This window comes from Rhinopithecus roxellana, chromosome 5, assembly GCF_007565055.1.
Source record: "Rhinopithecus roxellana isolate Shanxi Qingling chromosome 5, ASM756505v1, whole genome shotgun sequence".
NCBI classification, from domain to species: Eukaryota; Metazoa; Chordata; class Mammalia; order Primates; family Cercopithecidae; genus Rhinopithecus; species Rhinopithecus roxellana.
The window spans coordinates 6,887,583-6,909,967 of record NC_044553.1 but is presented as its reverse complement, the minus strand read 5'-3'; the positions used below and the strand labels follow the sequence as shown (position 1 = coordinate 6,909,967).

General features: G+C 34.5%; 1 protein-coding gene across 5 annotated transcripts in view; it reads left to right on the top strand.

The window, feature by feature from the left end:
- Positions 1-22,385, top strand: part of MAP4K5 (mitogen-activated protein kinase kinase kinase kinase 5) — a 115,349-nt gene that overhangs the window by 24,197 nt on the left and 68,767 nt on the right. For 4 of the 5 annotated variants that reach the window (XR_004057227.1, XM_030930004.1, XM_030930003.1 and 1 more), the window contains exons 3-6: positions 2,716-2,773; positions 16,735-16,825; positions 17,288-17,352; positions 20,499-20,554. Coding sequence is in view for 4 of the 5 variants with exons in the window: in XM_030930004.1 (XP_030785864.1) it covers positions 2,716-2,773; positions 16,735-16,825; positions 17,288-17,352; positions 20,499-20,554 (270 nt within the window). In the remaining variant the exon portion in view is untranslated. Of the gene's footprint in view, positions 1-2,715; positions 2,774-14,387; positions 14,528-16,734; positions 16,826-17,287; positions 17,353-20,498; positions 20,555-22,385 lie in introns of all 5 variants that reach the window. The other variant, XM_030930005.1, reaches the window with a different exon arrangement.

Sequence of the window (22,385 nt, the reverse complement as noted above, 5' to 3'; positions counted from 1 at the left end):
ATAAAGATGTTCTTGGAAACCAGTGAGAACAAAGACACAACATACCAGAGTCTCTGGGACACATTTAAAGCAGTGTGTAGAGGGAAATTTACAGCACTAAATGCCCACAAGAGAAAGCAGGAAAGATCTAAAATTGGCACCCTAACATCACAATTAAAAAAACTAGAGAAGCAAGAGCAAACACATTCAAAAGCTAGCAGAAGGCAAGAAATAACTAAGATCAGAGCAGAACTAAAGCAGGTAGAGACACAAACAACCCTTCAAAAAATCAGTGAATCCAGGAACTGGTTTTTTGAAAATATCAACAAAATTGGATTCCAACTCTTGACTCACCCCTGCCAGCAGGATGCCCTTGAGCAAGTCACCTTTACTAAACTAAGTCTTTTTGTATTTAAATAAATAGAATTAAGTAAAGTATATGAAAGTTTCTGCAAACTGTAAAGCATTACAAACATAATTGTCATCAGTATTGTGGAATTTGTCTTCTAACACACATTTTATGATTTACGGAACAAGATTCCCAGGAAGTCAATTATCATTGCTTGTTCTGGCCATATTTCTTTTATACCCGAGTCTCACTGGCATGTGAATTGGCTGAGAGGTGGACAGGCTAAATCTATGTGCACATATCCTTTTATGACCCAAGGGAAATTTTAGGAACTAGAAGAAGACCTGAGGCTAACAGACAATTCTTATGTCCAATGGCAGAAAGGGGAGAGGGTAGGAAGGGTGTGAAGCTTCTGGCTGACCATTGCTCCCCTTTTTGTAAATGTGTTCATGGTTAGGAGAGAACTAACTATAACTATGAAAGAGAAGAGTTAAAATGCCTGCTCTTCTTTCCTGAAACCCCTTCTTACCCTGTTCACTAGATTTAATGAAGAAAATGTGAACTTACCACAAAGTAGTTGCAACTTCTGCTGTTGAAAATTCTTTTCTTGCCAGGCCTGATTGTTCACTGTAATCCCAGCACTGCAGGAGGCCAAGGTGGGCGAATTACTTGAACCCAGGAGTTTGAGACCGGCCTGGGCAACATGTCAAAACCCGACTCTACAAAAAATACAACAATTAGCTGAGTGTAGTGGCAGGTGTCTGTCGTCTCAGCCACTTGGGAGGCTGAGGTGGGAGAATCACTTGAGCCCAGGAGGCAGAGGTTGCAGTGAGCCGAGATCCTGCTGCTGCACTCCATCCTTGGTGATAGAAGTGAGACCCTGTCTCAAAACAACAAAAAACAAATAAAAAATAGATTCTTTTATTTTTCTTTCTGTTTGTGTCTTTTCGTCTGTATATCTCTCCCCCATTCTATTCTTTATCTCACCCTCTGTGTGTCATCTTTAAAAGGATCTCTTTGAAGGCACTCTTCCCTACTTTATCATTCTTCTATTCCTTTCCCTTTTTCTCTTCTTTCCTCTGATAATTTGACTTATTTAATTTGGCAAATTAGTATAACTATACTTTTCTATTTTATCATGTCTTTTTCTTGTTTTTTCTGCCATTTGAAAGTTGATATTCAAATCTAATATAATAAATGAAAAAGGTCATAAATTAGTAAATTCCATTTCCACATATGATATACCACTGGGTACGATGAAAATTAGCACTCATATTAACGAAGAGAATATAGTGGTAAAATGCTTTTAGACTATTTGATGGTATGTGTTCATATTCACAACCTTTGACCTAGTAATATCATATCTTAGAATCCATTTAAAACAAGTATATCTTAAATAATGAAAAGACTATATATAACATCCTTCATGTCCAGCAATAAAGGACGATTATTATATGGACTATGTTATAATCATTTAATTTTTACCTACAGTAAGTCTTGGCAGACGTGGATTTGACATCCGAGGTCGATGACAATATAAATTTACACAGTGTTTTAGAGCAATATGGCAACATACCCATTATAAGTCCACATACCTTTTGATCTCACAATTGTATGTCTAGGTTGCCTTCCTTATAAGCTGATCTATGGTAAACTATTTGTAGTGATATTCATTGTAGTGCTAATTATAGTAAGTTTGTTGACCTTTTGTTAAATAGTAAATAGTTTCTCTTCTAGGCATTTAACTGAAGGAATTAAGGCTGTGGATAGATAACAAAGCTAAGATATATTTATCCCTATTTTTATAACTTGCAAATAATATTAAAATTGTAAATGTCCAACAATAGAGGGTTGGTTAAATTATATATCCTATCAGTGGAAAACCAGGCAGCATTCGCAATCATGTCATCAAAGACTGTGATGGGGTCATCTTCCATAATGCACATGCATATACATATGTGTACCAGGAAAGAGATGCGTATACACTGAAGTATTCACTGTTTTTCTCTAGGTAGTTAGATACAGATGATTTTTAGAAAAGTTTAATGACCTATGATTATGTTTTCTGATATAAATAAAAACCATGAGATTTTTAAAATTAAAAATATTAACCCAAGGCTGAAGAAAAGCCTTAGAGGAAGTAGACCAAATTTTAAACAGTAGCTGTTTTTGAGTGGTGGGACTAATGGTAATTTTTAAAACACTTTTGTGTCATATCTATATTTTTCTTTAATGGGAAAATGAGTACGCTCATTTTATTGGAAATATTTTGTTTTTTAGTTTTGATAAAAGTATGGTTGATAAGCAATTAACATAGTACCAAGTAATTTTAATGTAATTAACAAGCTTTTTAATTAACAAGATTTTTGTTTTCATATTATTTTTAGGCCAGAAATGTACACACAGGAGAGTTGGCTGCAGTGAAAATCATTAAATTGGAGCCTGGTATGTATTAAAACCCTCAAGACAATTTTTGAACAATTTTCTCATGCAGTTCATAACTATAGGTCTTAAAACTATTTTCCGTATTTCTTTCCTTGTTTCCCTTCTTCCCAAAAGAAGTCTTTATATGTTCTATCAGGTCAGTAGAATATCTTCAATTAAATTCCCCTGGAGGTGGTTAGTTAAAGGTGAGTTTGACATGACAGTTTTGTTGCCAAATAAAATTTGACATGTCCACATTCAAAATTGGAAGACACATTGACATTGTTAATTTGCTTTTAAGAAGATAGTGAAATGTTTGAACCTCAAGTTTAGCTTTTATGAGAATTTGGTTAGGAAAGTATTCAGTGATTTTTTTGGGGTGAATATTTGGTATAATGACATTTGTTTGTCAGCTATTCCCTTTGATTGATTTAGGTTTGTTAATTCTGGTTTTAGCTTAGTACTTATTTTATTAACACTTCTGTGTGTCAGAAGACTGCTTGTTTCAAAACACACTGAATAATTTGCTTTGAAAATAAAACTGTAATCTTGAAACGGTTTTATGATTTTGGTATCCTAAAAGTTTCTAATGAGTGCAATAGTAGTTTTTGACCAGGTAAGTGAATATTTGGTGATATGTTCATTTGCTGGTTCATAAACTTAGACATGTAGGGTAAGTTTATGACCATAGTTATGCCATTTTCTTAGTTTGAGCAGTTAAAATGACTTTGCTTTTGAAACACAGTATTTGAATCATTATACGTGTGACTCATTAAAGAGATAATAGTACTGAGGTAGCATATGCTGGAACACTAAAAATAAGCTTTCAGATATGTCCCAATGTCTTTTTTTTCCTGGCAAATAGAAATTGTTATTATAATACTCTTTTAGGATCCTCTTATTAAATGCCACCTAGTAAGTTTAAAATGATTTCCAAAATGTCACTAACACAAATAGGGAATATAACAGAACTATACAAGCATTTGCCTCTCCTGGAAAAGTCGCTACAGCAAATATTCAAATTATGTTCAAGGATGGTTATTCAAGTTATGTCCAAGTACTGGCCTGTGCTCTCAGAGAAAACGAAGATATTTATCCCTTTTCTGTCTTAAGTGAGTGCAGTGGGCTTGTTACAGCACAGTTTCACTTATTTGACTTGAGGGTATGGCTTATTTTTTATTAGGTTGATGCATAAGTAATTGCAGTTTTTGCCAACCTAATTTAATGTTCATTATAACAAATTAATGAGTATATTTTTTACATCCTGCAATTCTGAATGCTCAGTAAACCATATATTAGAACTAACATAAGAAGGCAATTCAGTAAAAAAAGAAAAATATGTGTATGATTACTTAAAATGTAAGGATTAAATGCAAGGATCATAAGTTAAGACTCCTTTGAAAGGCTAGAATTTCTCACTGCCTTGTTTTGTAAAAGCTACTGATTATTTTATGTTAGACGTGACCCATGTATTAAGATTGAGTAATATTTCAACTTGTCCCCCAAAAAAGAATAACATAGAAGTTCTGTAAATATTGATGAAGTGATCTTAGTATTTGGCTATTTAAAAATTTTGTTGGTTGCCTATTCTTATGCCTTGCCCCAGTCCTATCAGGTTATTTGTATTTTATTATTGAATTTTAGACGCTGTTTGCACTTTGAGGATAGTGACTCTTTATCGTGTATTTTACACTTCCCACAATTTGTCTTCTTTCACTCTGCTTATACTTCTTTTTTCCATGTGGAAGTCTTCTTTTTTCTCTCAGACAAATTTGTCAGTCCTCCTTTCTCTATTCCCCATTTCCCTGTACTTAGGCCTTTTCTCCTAGATAACTATAACAATTTAAAACTGTAATTTCTTCCAGTTTTTCCTATTTTTCTTCCAAAATTTAAATATTTGCTCAATCAGGAACGAGTTCATTCTAAGGGATGAAAGAGAAATCTCTCTATATATTTTTTCAAATGGCTGCTTTCCCAAAGCCATTACTATAGATTCAGTCTCTTATCCACAGATTTGAAGTGCCTTGGTTGTCATAAACTAAATTTCCATATAAGCATAGATTTTGTGTTCTGTTCCAGTGATTTTCTTTTTTCTATTCCTACTTCAATACTATCGTGGTCTTGATTACTATAACTTTTGTTGCATGTTATAGTCTTCATTCCTTTTATTTTTCAGATATTTCCTTTCTGTTTGTAAAATTTTTTTCTTCAGGAGAACTTCAAAATCATTTTTATCAAGGAGAAAAAAGGCACATAGATTGATGTGGGATATTTGGCATTTTGACAATAGTAAAGGTTTTTTCTTATTCAGGTCTTTAGGAAAGTTTTTGCCACATCTTCATATTTACGGTATTACTCGCTATTGGGGTGGCTTCCTTTTTCCCTCTTACACTGTCTAACTGGTTATCATAGATATTTACTTCAGACATTGATTTTATTGGTTATATTTTGTCTCTGGCAGTCTTACAGAATTCATATTTTTCTGGCAGTTTTCAAATGTTTTTCATTGTTTTTTGCAACTGTACAGATATATCATATAGAATGTTATTTTGGCCTGGACTTTCACATTGTAGGATAGTGCTTCCAGTGTTGTGTTTACTCATTAAGTGTTAACCCATTTATGCTGGAGTTTGCAGTTTTTTGAATTGCAGACGTGTGAAAAATCAGACCTTGGCAATGAACTTGAGCCATAGGATGTAAATAACTCTCACATGCTTAGCGTTCCAATAATGGAACACTGGGCATAAATGGGTTCTGACAGAAGTGTTGATCATCTTCCACTAGAGTGATTTTGTCCATTTCTCCTTCCATTTGTGGCACATCTGCTTAATGTATTATATGTGTATCAGTTGACCCATAAAATTCATGTTTACCTTATATTTTCATTTCTTAATAAATATTTATTGAATACCTAATATATGCCAAGCTCTATTCTAGAAGGTAGGAATGTAGAAGAGAACAAAAAGGCAAAGACCTTGTTCTCATGGAACTTGAATTTCAGTGGGGGAGATAGAATAATGGAATAAATGTATAATGCATTAGTCACTCATATTGGTCAATGGCTTCAGTCTTTCCCTTACTATTGTGACTTGTATCTTTCATCTTTAATCATTCACTCCCTTAATGATCTTCGATACCCTTTTTACCTTGAATATAACTTTATCCGACATTGATATTGCCAACCCTCCTTTCTTTTTGTTTATATTTATGTGGCATACAACAAATGGATAGACCTGGTGTACCTGGGCCTATCATTATACTTTAATCCTTTCTGGGTCATTGATGTTTCTCTTGTAAAAAATTATGTTTGACTTTTGTTTTACAACTCAATCTGAATCTTTCTTTTTTTTAAATATGTGAATCTGTCCACTATTATATTGTTTAGAGAGATTTTTAATTTTACTTCTGTTGTTGTTTTTGTTTTTAATATTTTCTTAAATTTTTAAAAAAATTATGGCTGGGGGTTTCTTTTATTTTTACCGCTGATAATTTGTAAGATACAATACTGTAGTTTTGTCAGAGAATGACTTGTAAGACCTTGAATAATATACTTACATTTGTGGGTGTTTTAGTTTATCAGTTTAAGAAATAAAACAGTCATCTATTGAATTCTTGGGTTTACAGATTTTGAAATTTGCATATTTATACTCTTCTTGCCTCATCATCCCCCCAATTTTCAACTGTTTGTTGGTTTATTTGGGGATTTTAGCCCAGAAACTTTCTGATTGCACTGGGGTATGAGTATGTATTAGTATGTGTACCTTCTTTTAAGAAATGTAATATTTATAATTTATAAATGCCACAACCAATTATTTAGATTTAGGTTTTTATTTAATAGATTTACTACCCACCACTGGTCTTTTTATGCCATTTCCTTTGCATTCTCACCTACTTAGTATCAGCTATCAATAGGCTAAATCATATTGTCAAAAAGATTTTCCAGTATTAGGAATATTGTAATTTAAATCCATAAATTGATTATTCTTCTCAAACCTGCTTTTCTTTCCCATTTTGCTAAGCGGTTAACCCATCCAAAAATGTAGGCATTAACCTCAATTTCTCTCTTATTTGTGCTCAAGAATCAGTCTGTCAGCAAGTTCCCTCAGCTCTACCTCCAAAACATATCCTGAATCCATCTACTTGTCTTTATTACCCATCTCCACCCTTCTAGTGTCTGTTTCCTCACCTACACTTCCCATTCCCCACCATCTGTTTTCAAGAAAGCCTCTGGAGTGAACTTTTTAAAACATATATCATGTATCATCGCACTCTTCTGCTTAACACTTCCCTGAAGCCTTCATATCAACTTAGAAAAATACTCAGATTTTTAGCCTTGTTTATAAAACCCTACATGATCTGCTCTCCCCACTTCTCTGAGCTCATCACGTATGTTTCTCCCTACTCTACTATGCCTCTATTTTCTTTTTATTTAAACAGTCCAAGATTAAAACAATTCTTCTCTTTTGCCTGAGGTAGCTGTTTTTCAAGACCTTTGGTCTGAAGGCTCCTGGTCATTCAGACTTCAGCTTAAATAAATATCATATCCCCAGAGAGGCCAATCCCCTTGTTATTTTAGTTCGCTGCATAGGACACATGAGTGCCTGATACTTTTCTTGTTTGTTTATATGTATATATTGTGTTTGTCTCTCTCCTAGAATGTAAGAGCCATGAGAATAGTGATTATCCTCACTGCTGTATTTCACCACTTGGGACAGTGTAAGCACATAACGGACACTGCAATAAATATTCTTCCTACAAAAGAATGTTGTAGATGTCTTTCTGTTGCCTTTGAATCAGAATGACAATTTGACTAGGTATAAAATGATTGCATCACGTGTTCTTCTCCCTCTATCCTCAAAAAACTCTATAGACATTTTTTTCCCTTGAATATTGTTGGAAAGAACTGTAAGGCCTACCTGATATTTTCCCCCTAGTAGGTAACTTGCTGTTACTACTTGATTGTAGCAAAAGCTGGCATTTCTTTCTTTGTCTTCAAAATTAGTAATCTCAACAGAATATAACTTGGTCTCAATAATTTTCTACAGATTTTTCTCCCTGAGACACAATGAGCTGCTTTTTTCATCTGCAGTTTTGATTTTTTCTCCATTTCAACAAACTTTTTTTTAAGATTCTTGAATTTTTTTATTTAATTACTTTGGAAAGTAATGAATTTTTAGTCTGCCATATCAGTTACTTTTTTTTTTTTTTGAAACAGGGTCTTTCTCTGTTGCCCCGGGCAGGACTACAGTGGCATGATCTGAGCTCACTGCAACCTCCACCAACTGGGTTCAGGTGATTCTCGTGCCTCAGCCTCCTGAGTAGCTGGAATTACAGGCACGTGCCACCACACCCGGCTAATGTTTATATTTTTAGTAGAGACGGAGTTTCGCCATGTTGTCCAGGCTGGTCTCGGACTCCTGGCCTCAAGTGATCTGCCCGTCTAGGCCTCCCAAAGTGCTGGGATTACAGGCGTGAACCACCCCACCTGGCCCCCAATACTGCTTCTATTCCTTGTTGGTTCCAGTGCTTTTATTAGTTCTATACAAGTATTATTTCTACACAGCTTTTCCCCCCTTAACTCTACCAGCATTCTGTTTCATTTTGTTGCCTTAATTTACCTGTACTCTTTTTTCTCCTTTCATATCCCTGAGAGTTTGAAGGACTTACTGTCTTAAATTTTCTTTCAAAACAAATTCTTCATATCTTCAGCATCCTGTATTTGTCTCTTTTTTGCCGTGGAATTTTTGTGGAAAATCAGTGGACTTTTAGCATTGTCAGTAAAGCCAAAGTAGATGGTATTTTTCACATTTTTGGAACAGACTTAAGGGAATCTTTAGATTAAAAATATGATGGTATGCTAATGAATTTTCCCAACATTCAGTTCAGATACTTCAAATAATTTTGGAGACTGCTGTATTTCAAAAATGAATTCTCAACTGTATTCAGCAGCTTTCAAAAACTTGCACTAAAGCCAGCATAATACAAAAGTGTTTTCTTGTATTGATTTAACAGATGAACTGGTTTAAAATTGTATTTAGACATGAAAAGATAATTATTTGCCAATATGACTTAGAAAAAAAAAGTCTAGTAAAACATAAACAAAAATTTTTTTAAGTAAGTGAAATTCCAGCTGTAAACTTAACGTGCTTTTCCCTGTGGTGAAAAATAGGATATTAAAGTTTATGGTAATTTTAGAGTCCTAGACTGTATTTACTGACTTGCCCTTGGCAATTTAATTTCATAATGTTGTATTCAAAATTTTACTGAAACAGATTGCTTTTGAAGGTCTTCCTAACCGTCAAGAAATGCTACAGTAAGCCTTAGAGTTGACAATAGGTTAGCACAGAAAATCGCTTTTATTAATTAGCCACAAAAATATTTGTAAAAGAAAATGAAGTCAGCATTCCTTCCTTTGTCTGTATGTTCTTGTTGCTCTTTGTAGATACAGGCAAAATGGTTATTTTCAGGAATGATTTAACCATTTCTTTCACATTTTTATAGTAGATAACTTACTAAATAAAGTCACCACCTTACAAATGGTAACATTAAATAGAGTTTGACTTACCAGTGATTAGCATTGAAAATAATACCACCAGTGATACCATTGTGAGTTTTAGTTGCATTTTTCATCTCTTTGGTCAGACATCCAGAGTGCCCTGTAAGACCAGGCAGATAATATGATGGTTCTTGCCACTGTGTTTTCCTGTCTTTTGTCTGAATTTCAGCCTACCATCTAACTCATTTTACAGGTGCTCAGTTTGCTGAACAAGTCTGTAGCTAGTGGTGGCCAACAGCCAGAACAGGAACAAAGTTTGTGGGGAAACTTACCATCAGAATCCTACTTTCCCTTCCCTCTGTCTTTCTTCCATTACCCCTCTTTTATAGTGAAACTACAAAATAATATTTTAAGCTTATGAAAATTACAGTTTGTTAAATATTGTCAGCCTTGCTTACAGGGATAGAATTTAATGCATCACTACCCAGGATGATTAATGCAATACCCTTTTGGTTTGTTCCCTTGCTTGTCTTTTAAAATGGCAAATTAGAAATACTTATAAAATAGTTTAGTATTTTTAATAAGTTAAATGTATTTCTGTAGACAGTTTTCAAAATAAATAGGAATCTTTAAATATCTTTCAATAGATGTTTAAAGCTTTCCTTGGACTTTCAGGGGATACTTTATCCTGTTTCCTGAAATACACGCAGAGAAAGTAGTGTAAATCTGAAAAAGTCAAGAAGTATACGGAGGTTTAAACCAGCCATTTGTTTGCCTTGTGAAAGTTCTTGAAAGAAATCCCAAGGTAGGTTGTTTGGCCAAATAGGACAAGTGACATCTATTCTGGTTAGGTGGTATGTTCTTTTCAGAATTTCTATTCAAAAATCTAACAACCTTGATTTTTAAAAATATTATGTAAAGTAAAATATTTGTACCCTGTCTTCACTGTTTGGACATTTCAAGTCTGAATTAATGGGAAATGTTAATTTGAAGGCACAAATACATGCCCCAAATGTCATTTTATTGGTTTTAAATAATAGATACAGAAAATGAATAAAGGTTAGTGTTGTTTACTAATGTCCTCTGTTTAACATTCTACATTCATTACACTCAATGAAAAAAAAAAGTATTGTTATGAACCAAAACAACCATATTCACAAGATTGCCACCATTGTGTCACTATATTTTTCATGATTGTTTAAAAATTAGCTGATTGAATATTTAGCATTGGATTAATTGATTTTCTGAAAAAGTACTACTAATTAATTCACTGTACAGTGAACTACCACTAAAATTAGTTTTCGTTTTGATACTTTAACATTATTTCATAAACTTCAGAAGTGGTATCTAGTACTTACTAGTACGGAAAACTTTTGCCATTGCACATATTAGGAGATCTAATTTTTACATTGTAATTTTGCTGTAAATGATATACAAATTTTTAGGTTACTGCATATTTATTTTAAATACTTGTTTTAAAAGTTTTTATTTATTTATTTTTGGTCTGGGAGTGGTGGTTCACATCTGTTGTTGTCTCAGCACTTTGGGAGGCTAAGGTGGGAGGATCTTTTGAGCCCAGGAATTTAAGACCAGCCTGGACAACGTGGTAAGACCCCGTCTCTACAAAAATTTTTAAAAATTAATAGACCATGGCAGCCTGCTTCTGTAGTCCCAGCTACTCAGGACACTGAGGCAGGAGGATTATTTGAGCCCAGGATGTCGAGGCTTCAGTGAACCATGTTCACATCACTGCATTGCACCGTGGGCAACAGAATGAAATCCTGTCTCAAAAAAGAAAGAGATTTATATATATATATATACATTTAAACATCCAGCTGTAGTGAAATGATTAAATTAGGCTATGTTCACATTTTAATATTTTTAAAATTTCAGTAAAAAACACATAAACTTTACCATCTTAACCATTTTTGGTTTTTTTGGTTTCTGTTTTGTATTTTTTTGAGACAGGAGTCTTGTTCTTGGCACCCAGGCTAGAATGCAGTGGCACAATCTCGGCTCACTGCAACCTCCAGCTCCCGGAATCAAGCCATTCCCCTGTCTTAGCCTCCTGAGTACCTGGGATTACAGGCTGCCACCACTACACCCGACTAATTTTTTTATATTTTTCGTAGAGACAGGGTTTCACCATGTTGGCCAAGCTGGTCATAAACGCCTGACCTCAGGTGATCCACCTGCCTCGGCCTCCAAAAGTGCTGAGATTACAGATGTGAGCCACCATGTCCAGCTGTCTTTACCATTTTTAAGCGCATCATTTAGGAGTTTTAAGTATATTTACATTGTTGTGAAACAGTTCTCTAGAATTTTTCATCTTGCAAAACTAAAACTCTATATTCACTAAACAACAACAACTCTTTGCTGCCCGCCCCTCCCCCACAGCCGCTGGTAACCACCATTCTGTTGGTATCTATGAATTTGGCTCCTTTAGATACTTTATATAAGTGGAATCATACAGTATTTGTCCTTTTCTGAGTAGCCTATTTCACTTAGCATAATGTTCTCAAGGTTCATCTATGTTATAGCATGTGGCAGGATTTCCTTTTTAAGTCTGCATATTTTTCATATACTACAGTTTTATTCATTCTTTTGTCAATAGACATTCTGTCAAACTGGGTTGCCTCTACCTCTTGGCTATTGGAAATAGTGCTGCTATGAACATGGGTGTACAAATCTCTCTTTGAGATCCTATTTTCAGTTCTTTTGGATATAAACCTAAAACCATGATTATTGGGATCATGTGATAATTCCACCTTTAATTTGTTGAGAAACTGTTACACTGTTTTCTGTAGCAGTCTCACTGGTTTGCAATATCAACAACAATGTACAAGGGTTCTGGCTTCTCCACATCACCTCTAACCAGTTTTATTTTCTGCTTTTTTTTTTTTTTTTTTTATTGTAGCCATCCTAATGAATGTGAAGTGATATCTCATTGTGGTTTTATTTTTCTCTGATTAATGATGTTGAGCCTGTTTTCATGTGCTTATTGGCTGTTTGCAGGTCATCTTTGGATAAATGTGTACTCAAGTCCTTTCCCATTTTTAAAATCAGATTATTTGATTTTTTGTTGTCCTAGAAGTCCTTTTGAGTCCTAGGAGTTCTTTATATATTCTGGGTGTTAAACCCTTCTTAGATACAGGATTTGAAAATATTTTCTCCTATTCCATAGGTTGCCATTTCAACTCTGTTCATTTTGTCCTTTGGTGAACAAAAATTTTTTTAATTTCATGTATAGTCTCATCTGTTTTTTGTTACCTGTGCTTTTGGTGTCATATACAAGAAATAACTGCCAAATCCAATGTCATGAAGCTTTTCTTCTGTGATTTCTTCTAGGAGTTTGATAGTTTGGGGTCTTACAATTATATCTTTATTTCATTTTAAGTTTTGTGTATGGTTTAAGGCAGGGGTCCAACTTCATTCTTTTGCATGTGGATATCCAGTTTCCCCAACACCATTTGTTGAAGAGACTGCCCTCTCCCCATCAAATAGTCCTGATACCCTTGTTGAAGATCATTTGACCATGTACTACATGAGAGTTTGTTTCTGGGCTCTCTGTTCTATTCCATTGGTTTTAAATATGTCTGTCTTTATGCCAGTACCCTGCTGTTTCTATTAGGGTAGCTTTTAGTAAGTTTTGAAATCAGGAAGCATGAGTCTTCCAACTTTGTTCTTCTTTTTCAAAATTGTTTTGGCTATGGAGAATCTTTTTAATTTTATACAAATTTTAGAATGATTCTTTTCTATTTCTGCAAAAAAAAAAAAAGTTACCAGAATTTTTCACAGGGATTGTGTAGCTATTTATATCACTTTGGGTAGTATTGACGTCTTAGCAATATTAAATTGGGTTGGGTGCGGTGGCCTCACGCTTGTAATCCCAGCACTTTGGGAGGCTGAGGCAGGCGGATCACGAGGTCAGGAGTTTGAGACCAGCCTGGCCAATATGGTGAAACCCGTCTCTACTAAAAATACAAAAATTAGCCCGGTGTGGTGGTGCGTGCCCATAGTCCTACTCGGGAGGCTGAGGCAGAAGAATCACTTGAACCCTGGGAGACGGAGGTTGCAGTGAGCCAAGATCGCCCCACTGCACTCCAGCCTGGGTGACAAAACGAGACTGTATCTCAAATAATGATAATAATAACATAATAATAATAATATTGGTTTTTAAGAAAAGATATTGGTACTTTAGGACATATTAAATGTAAGGTACTAGCAAGACATTCAGTAATAGGTATATAGTGAAAACTGAAGATAAGATAAGGGGCTCTGTGGTTCTCAACTAGTCTCATCCTTACATTGCCAGGGTGTGAAGAATAAAATTTCTCTTCTTTAAGCAAGTACCCTTTTTTTGGAGACAGGCCCTCACTCTGTTCCCCAGTCTGAAGTGCAGTGGTGTGATTATAGCTCACTGCAACCTCAAACTCTTGGGCTCAAGCAGTCCTGCCACCTCAGCCTCCTGAGTAGCTGGGACTACAGGTGCGTGCCACCATGCCTAGCTTATTACTTTGTGAAGACGAAGTCTCTATGTTGCCTAGGCTGGTGAGCAACAGGGCTGGAACCTACAAGCCTAAGTTCTCTGAACCTAGTGGATTTTATGCCACATCTCAGTGGAAAGTAATATTATTTTGGCTTATCACCCAATTAAAAGAATAAAACCAACTATCCAAATTTCAGATTATTTTTATGAGGCTGATATAGGCCATCAAAGAATAGCTACATCTATGATAACCATATTTAGCTTACCTACCTCTCAGGATAAACTACAAAAATATTACCTTTATGTAAGTCTCTTCCGTGGTATAATTTCAGTTCACAGAAGATTTTACTCTCTTTGCATTAAAGTTTCAAATAATATAATAGTGAAGCAGATATATGAAGAATGTATCTGAAGCTGGAGTTCAGACATCTGAGTTATTAATAACCTGTGCTTGGGAATTCTTGCTTCCAGCTACAGCTGTAAAAAGTTGTCATTCACTCTCACCAAGACCTCACCTTCCCTGGTAGAAACCTCACATACCTGCTGCTGGGAACACAGTTGTGGGTGGAACTGAGAACTCAAAACTACTACCAAGAGGTAGTAGTTTGTTACTAGTAGTATTAATTCAGCCATATTATTGACTTTTACAGGTCAGTTTAAGAATTTATACACGATTGAGAAGTTAGGCACCATATGTGAAGCTACTCGAGAAAATCTGTTCTAAATCCCAGACTTAACTGAAGAATTTTTCAGCACAGCTCAGATATAAGGCTTCTGTGCACATTTAAAAGTGAGTAGGTGGGAATCCAAAGAATAACATATTGATATGGTTAGGCTTTGTGTCCCCACCCAAATCTCATCTTGAATTGTAATTCTCAGGTGGCGAAGGAGAGACCTGGTGGGGGGTGATTGGGTCATGGGAGTGGTTTCCCCCATGCTGTTCTCATGATAGTGAGTTCTCATGAGATCTGATGGTTTTGTAAGTGTCTGACAGTTCCTGTAACACACACACTCTCTTGCCTGCCACAATGTGAGACTTGCCTGCTTCCCCTTTTGCAATGATTGTAAGGCCTCCTGAGCCATGCAGAAGTGTGTAAGTCAATTAAACGTCTTTTCTTTATAAATTACCCAGTCTTGGGTAGTTCTGTATAGCAGTGTGAGAAAGGACTAATACACATATGTTAACAAAATTATGTGCTGCTTTACTCTTCTTTCCTTTATAATTCATATTTTTTCAAACATGAAAGATGGGCTAGAATTTAGCCCGTTTGAGGGAAATCAGCATGTGTAAAGAAGAAATTATAATGCTATGATGGAAAAGGCTCAGATGGAGGAGTGATATAAAAGAAGAAAGTATTCTGGTTCCCGTGAGTGAACACAGAAAGCAGGGCCTTTCGTCTGCACCTAGGTAGGCAGACTTTCTACTGTTACCTCCAGGGCTTACTCACAGCTTCTGCCTAAGCTGATAATGAGTAACAGGAGATCATCTTCTATTTTGGATTATCTCCTTTGATCCTCTTTTCTTGTCAAACCTTTAAGAAGTACATTTTCAGTTGTAATAAGTTGCCATTTGTGCACTTATGTTTAGAGTATATGTGACCATTTATATAATACACGGTTTCCCAGTTTACAAATAAAAGCTAGATTATCTTTAAAGATTTTCTCTTAGACGTTTATTCAGTTAGAAGATTGTACCCTTGTTTGGCTTTCCTAACCCTTTAAAATTGTTAACATGAAATTCTGTAACTGAACTATCAGTTAATGTTTACATGAATTGACTGTTAAAAAAAATGCTCTAATGATTATAAATAAATGTGGCATATTAATAGTTAAACTAAATATATGTGTGGATTTTTGTTTTGTTTTGTTTTTGAGGCAGAGCCTTGCTCTGTCGCCAGACTGGAGTGCAGTGGTGGCTCTCTGCTCACTGCGACCTCCGCCTCCCAGGTTCAAGCAATTCTCCTGCCTTAGCCTCCCAAGTAGCTGGGACCACAGGCACCTGCCACTACACTGAGCTAATTTTTGTATGAAGCTAAATATATGTTTAAACCACATCAGTAGTGATAGGTTCTTTAAAAGCTTTTAATGGCATGGCAAAAATATTTAAAGCTCTATTTTGGTTTTGAACTGAAAAAGTTGAAAGTATAAAGGGAAAAAATATCTCTGACTTGTGTGAAGATTTTGTTTATTTATCTAAGACCTAATTGCTGAGTTTTTCATTCTTGGCATTGTATGTTTTTCCAAGATGACTTTGAGTTAGAGCCAGAGTCTGTCTGGACACCACTGAACTTTTTTTTAGTAGGGGGAAGAGAGGCTCACTATGTTGCCCACTGATTTTAAACTTGAAGTTGCTTTTCAAGTTTGAAGATTACAGGTGCCCACCACCACACCCATCTAATTTCTGTGTTTTTAGTAGAGACAGGGTTTCACCATGTTGGCCAGGCTGGTCTCGAACTCCTGACCTCAAGTGATCTGCCCACCTTGGCCTCCCAAAGTACTAGAATTACAGGCATGAGCCACTGTGCCGGGCCTAATGTAGCTTTTTCTAATTAACTTATATGGGTCTGTGATAGACTAATTGTAAAATACAGACCAAAAAGGAAGAAAGCAAAGTTACTTTTGAAATACTTTTTCTATATACTAAAATAATATATAATCTCCTTTTTCACATAATATAAACCTATTTTCATGTCACAACACACTGTACTGTAATTTATTTAACCATTCTTGCATTATTAAACCATACTGTAGTAAACATCTGTCTTTGTACATGTCTCCTTAAGAAAAAAAAATTTGTAAGTGAAATTGTGGGTTCAAAGATTCTGCATATTTTAAAGACTTCTGACTTTATGGAAAGATTCTACCGGTTTGCATTTTCACTGAAGTGTTAAGAATGCCTAATTCCTCATCTATAATATTTATTATAAAATTTTCCTTCCTTCTTTTCCTATGTAGAGATTTTGAGTAACATGATAAACAACTTATTTTGTTTTCCAGGAGATGATTTTTCTTTGATTCAACAAGAAATATTTATGGTTAAAGAATGTAAACATTGTAACATCGTTGCCTACTTTGGGAGTTACCTTAGGTAAGAGGGGAAAAAAAGCATCATCTCTCTCTGTATTTTATATACTCTTTGCTACTACACTCTCTCCCTTCCATGCAAGTGCTACTATATATGTATGTTTTTAAACACTGCAAAGTTCTAGATTTTTTAGAATCTTCCTATTTCTAGGGTTTTCCCCTAGTATATATTAATAATGGTACTCCCATTTTTACAGTTGTACCTTATCTGGCAATTTTAATGAAACATTATAAGTGATTACAAGTGTTTTAACTTATAAAACTGATGATATTCTAAACCACTTAAGTTGGGAACAAAGCTGAAATTAATGTGCTTTTCTGTATATTGTAGCAAGATTGCATGGCAGTTTCCTGTTGCACTTTGCAGTCCATCCTGAACCTTGGTGTGCTAAAGAGTGAGAGCCTTAGAGTATTTCAGTGATTGGGGATTACTAGCTAATAAAATTTTCTTTCTTTTTCGTATTAGTCGGGAAAAACTGTGGATTTGTATGGAATACTGTGGTGGCGGATCACTTCAAGATATTTACCATGGTACTGTTAATTTGACTTTACATTTTAAACAGACTTTGGTTTTAATGATTGTTGTTTGATATTTCCAGTTAACCACGGATATTAACAGGTAGACTTACTATTTTGTATTCTTCTGTTCCCGGAGCACTGCATAACAGAAATTGGTATTTATTTTTTATTGGTTAGTCAATTAAACTTGCCTGAGCCTGAACTGAGAAATGCAAAAGTATTTATATAATCCAGATTTTACTCTTTAAATATAATCTCTAGGAAAGTGTTTTATCTACAAATGAAACTTCCTAAATTTCCTTGTAAAAAAAAATTGAAATGCAAAGGGTAACTCACAGAAAGGAAGTTACATGTTTGTCTTAATAATTTAATCTGCTAACCAGAAAAACAATTTACTTGTTACTGTAATATTTTTGTATTAATATGTATTGTTTTAAAGTTTCGAGTATTTTATTTAGTATTCCATTAATTTAGGCAGTTTTCTGAGCTGAATTTGACATGACATTCTAATACTGTTAAGACAGTTTTAGTTTTGGCTCTACTGTTTAGCTTTTAATTAGTTTTGTTGCTGCTGGCAATTTCTTGAATTTCTAGAATTTATGAGACTAAACGTAGATCCTTATAATTTTTCTTCTCCTTGTTTGACATGGATATGGGATAGTAAAACTCCCATTGTAGCTACTCACTTTATAATTCGTTTTGAAGAATTATGTGAAATATTTTTAAAGTTTGTATGCTGAAATCTTTATATTGGAAACCTTATCAAAATTTAGTCATGCAGTTTACAAATGCAGCCACAGTAGATATAAAAACAGAAGTGCTATTTCATTTCAAATAATAGGTTGTAACTACAGAGCTTAGTTTTAAAATGTCAATCAATAGAGCACTGGTTAAATAAACTACTCTTCAACTTGTAATATGGAATACTGTGCGGCACTTAAAAAGATGAAGTTACTTCGTAATTATTGACCTGGGTATATATCCCTAAGGCTTGTTTTTAAATGGAAAAATTGAATCATGAAAGAATATGTATAACATACTTGGTCATACTTAGGCTTTTAAAAATTATGTTCTGATAAGTATAAATATACAATGTAAATGTATAGCAAAATGAAAGAATACCTACCAGTTGATTAAGTCATTACCACAGCAAAGGGAAAGCAAAACTCAGAAGTAAATTTTTAAATTATAATAAAAACTTATCAATATAGTACTTAATTATCAATTTTAAAATGTCATAATTATCTAATTTTGTCACAACAAATAATCCATAACAACAAAAACTCTGACTGATGCCTAAACACTGATCACTACCTCTTTATTAACAAAAATGTTTAACATCACAAAACTGTTACAAAGACACAAATTATTATGATTCAGGCTATCTCTTATGCATATGGATTTAAAATTCTCTGTGCCACTGGATTTAATTTTTTTCTGTGATTTTATAAAGAATTGCTATCTTCTCATGCCTGTAATCCCAGCACTTTGGGAGGCCGAGGTCAGAAGTTTGAGACTAGCCTTGCCAACATGGTAAAACCCCATATCTACTAAAAATACAAAAATTAGCTGGGCGTGGTGGCAGGCACCTGTAATCCCAGCTACTTGGGAGGCTGAGGCAGGAGAAATCACTTGCACCCGGGAGGCGGTGGTTGCAGTGAGCCAAGATCATGACACTGCACTCCAGCCTGAGTGAGAGAACAAGACTGTCTCATAAATAAATAAATAAATAGCTGTCTTTTCTATGAAAAGTTTTTATTCAGTAATTGTAATTTTATCCATTCACATTTTTATAAAATGAGAGCACTCATAAGACTATATGGATAAAATCAAACTATATAGCTGGCTCTTTTTTTTGAAACTTCTAAGTTTAAAGAATAGCTTTGAAACATTAATTTTATTTTTTCACGAAAGTTTGACTTTGTCTTATTAAACCTGATATTTGTTGAATTAAATTGAACCTAAGTAGTACCCATCCTGGTAGTTAGTATACTAGATAGCATAATAATCAAGAAAATCTACACTTATAATTAGATGTTGTTAATAAAGTGACTTTTCTTCTTTTACTACTATTTATCATGTTACTAAGAATCAGAAGTTTATTTTCCTGAATGAGTAAAGAGAGCCAGTGGTTAAAATATGCAGTAGAATATTTCTCTAGGTGAAGAATACACATGATTACCTGATTTGGTTGCACTGTCAGCAGATACTACCCCAGAATTACTCTCATGGTATTGAAAGGCATAGTCACAAAACCTCTGGTTGAGTTCTTGAAATAAGAATTTTATATTTCATATTAGGGAGAGATCTGGTTGCCAAAAGTGACATGGTTATTTTTTAAATTCTTAGGTAAGGTACTAGATCAAGCCTCTCTGTTTTGATAGGTGTGGTAAAGAATTATACTGAAGAAATAGCATCTTGATCTTTAAAAAAGTATATGATGCCTTTTAATATATTGGAACAGTCAATCTCTATGGTTCTCTGTTTCTCTATATAACTAATTAGTTATATGCATTTCTTCATTTTTGAAAAATTATTCAGGTTTGCTTTCTGTAGACCTTCCTATGATACATACCACTATGCTTTGCACATGAGTGCTTAATATTTTCACAGACCAAAGTTGTATGGAGTTAAATCTTTCATTTTTAAAGTACATTTGAAAAAATTCTCAGTGTTACCTTTCGTTTTTGTCTCTTGATGACAAAAATAATACATCCTCACAATCAGAAGAGAAGTCATCCAACTGTATAAATAGAAGTTGTTTTATAATAGTTCGTCTGTTTTGTTTTTTTTTTCCCGAGACTATGTCCCGTTCTGTTGCCAGGCTGGAGTGCAGTGGTGCGATCTCAGCTCACTGCAACCCCCACCTCCCTGGTTCAAGCAATTCTCCTACCTCAGCCTCCCAAGTAGCTGGGACTACAGGTGTGCACCACCACGCCCAGCCAATGTTTGTATTTTTAGTAGAGACAAGGTTTCACCATGTTGGCCAGGATGGTCTCGATCTCTTGACCTCATGATCCACCCGCCTTGACCTCCCAAAAGTACTGGGATTAGAGGCGTGAGCCACTGCGCCTGGCTTAGTTTGTCATTTTTTAAGTAGACTGTTTTTAATCTGTTAGGTTTAAATGTATAACATTGTGGTCTCTTTTTGTTTCTAGTTACTGGACCATTATCAGAATTGCAAATAGCCTATGTATGCAGAGAAACTTTGCAGGTACTGTATTTTCTTAATGTAGTTAGAAAGGCAATTCTAGGTTGACAATTGATAACTGTAAAATGATAGTCTGTCTTAAAGAGAAAGGGAAAGGGTAAAACAAAATGATTTTTCTGTTAATCTCTTATATTATAATTCTGTAAAACTAGTTATTTTTCTTTCATGAATGAATCACATGAATTCATTTAAACTGATGCCGACATATACAGTGATCATATGTGGACTTCCACTTTGATGCTGATGCACACCATGGTCATGTGAGGTATTCTGCTTTATAGCACTTAGCCTTCAGTTGTGTAAATTGGTTTTCAAGAATGAATCACCAGACCTCTCAATTGTAACAAGTTGTCTAAGCGTTCTTTTCAAGTTTATGGCAGTAAAAGGAATCTCTTCCATGAGACATAGGGGCTTTTACTATTTCTCTTGGAATAAAATAAATTAGCACAGCATTAACCCAAGGCATTATCTAAAAACCCTAGTTCTATGTGATATTAACAGGTGTTATTGATAGCAGAATCTCTTTTTGTAAGTTTGGTTAACATTGCATTAAACAGATTTCTTTACTTCAGGGCCTGTGAGAACTTTAAGTATGCTAAAATAGGTTATGAATATTCAATAAAGATATAGAGTATGTGGTATTTCTCCCAAATTATTTATTTTTTTCAGTGCCCTGAAAGACTACTCACTGAGAAAATTAGTAATTAACAATTTTGTTCATATACTTTAAGGCATTTAAATTAGGAGGAGGGAATAAGTAGTAGTGATTGTGGTTTGTATGTTTGTAATTTACAACTGATAATTGTTAATTAATGCTTCTATCCCTAAATTTCCTAGATTGTGTAGTGTGTTTAGAAATGAAATTGATACTCTATGCGTTGTTCTTTCATATTTTTCAAAATGGGAGAGTGGGCTGATCTAGGAAAAAGTTCTAGTCAGTTTTGAAGAGTTGGTTCCCACATGCCTTAAAAGACATAACAACTGCCAAATCTTAGAGATAAATCAGATTAATTTATCTGACATATATATATTTATATGTAGAGAGAGAGAGAGATAATATATATGTGTATATGTGTGTGTATATTCCTATAACATTTGCATAACATAGAAACCTACTTTATTTTATCTACATAAAATACAAACTTAATCATACACTCATAGTAGAGAATTATTGACAAATTCATTTTCTTTGTATTTTAATTTCCAGAGTTCATTGTTCCCCTAAGTATTAAACAAAGTACAGAGTGGAGGTGAAAAATTTAAAAAAAAAAACAAAGATCGATTTGTACTCTGGCGCTGGTATATGACCGTAACCATTTATATAGTTCTAGTTCCCAAAATACAATGCTGCACTACATAACATTTCGGTCAACAGTGGGCTACATATACAACAGTGGTCCCATAAGGTTTTAATACTATATTTTTAGTGTACCTTTTCTATGCTTGGATATGTTTAGATACACAGTAATTGCCATTGTGTTACAGTTCCTACGATATCAGTACAGTAATGTGCTGCACAGATTTGTAGCTTAGGAGCAATAGGGCTATACATAACACCCTAGGTGTTTAGTAGGCTATATGTATATACCATCCATGTTTATGCAAGTGCCCTCTATGATACTTGTACAACAAAATTGCCTAACAATGCATTTCTCAGAATGTATGCATCCCTGTTGTTATGTGATGCATAAGTATATAAAATGAGGCTTATTTGCAAGAACATAGATGGAACTGGAGATCCTTGTGTTAAGTGAAATAAGCCAGGGACAGAAAGACAAACATCACATGTTCTTACTTATTTGTGGGATCTAAAAATCAAAACAATTAACTCATA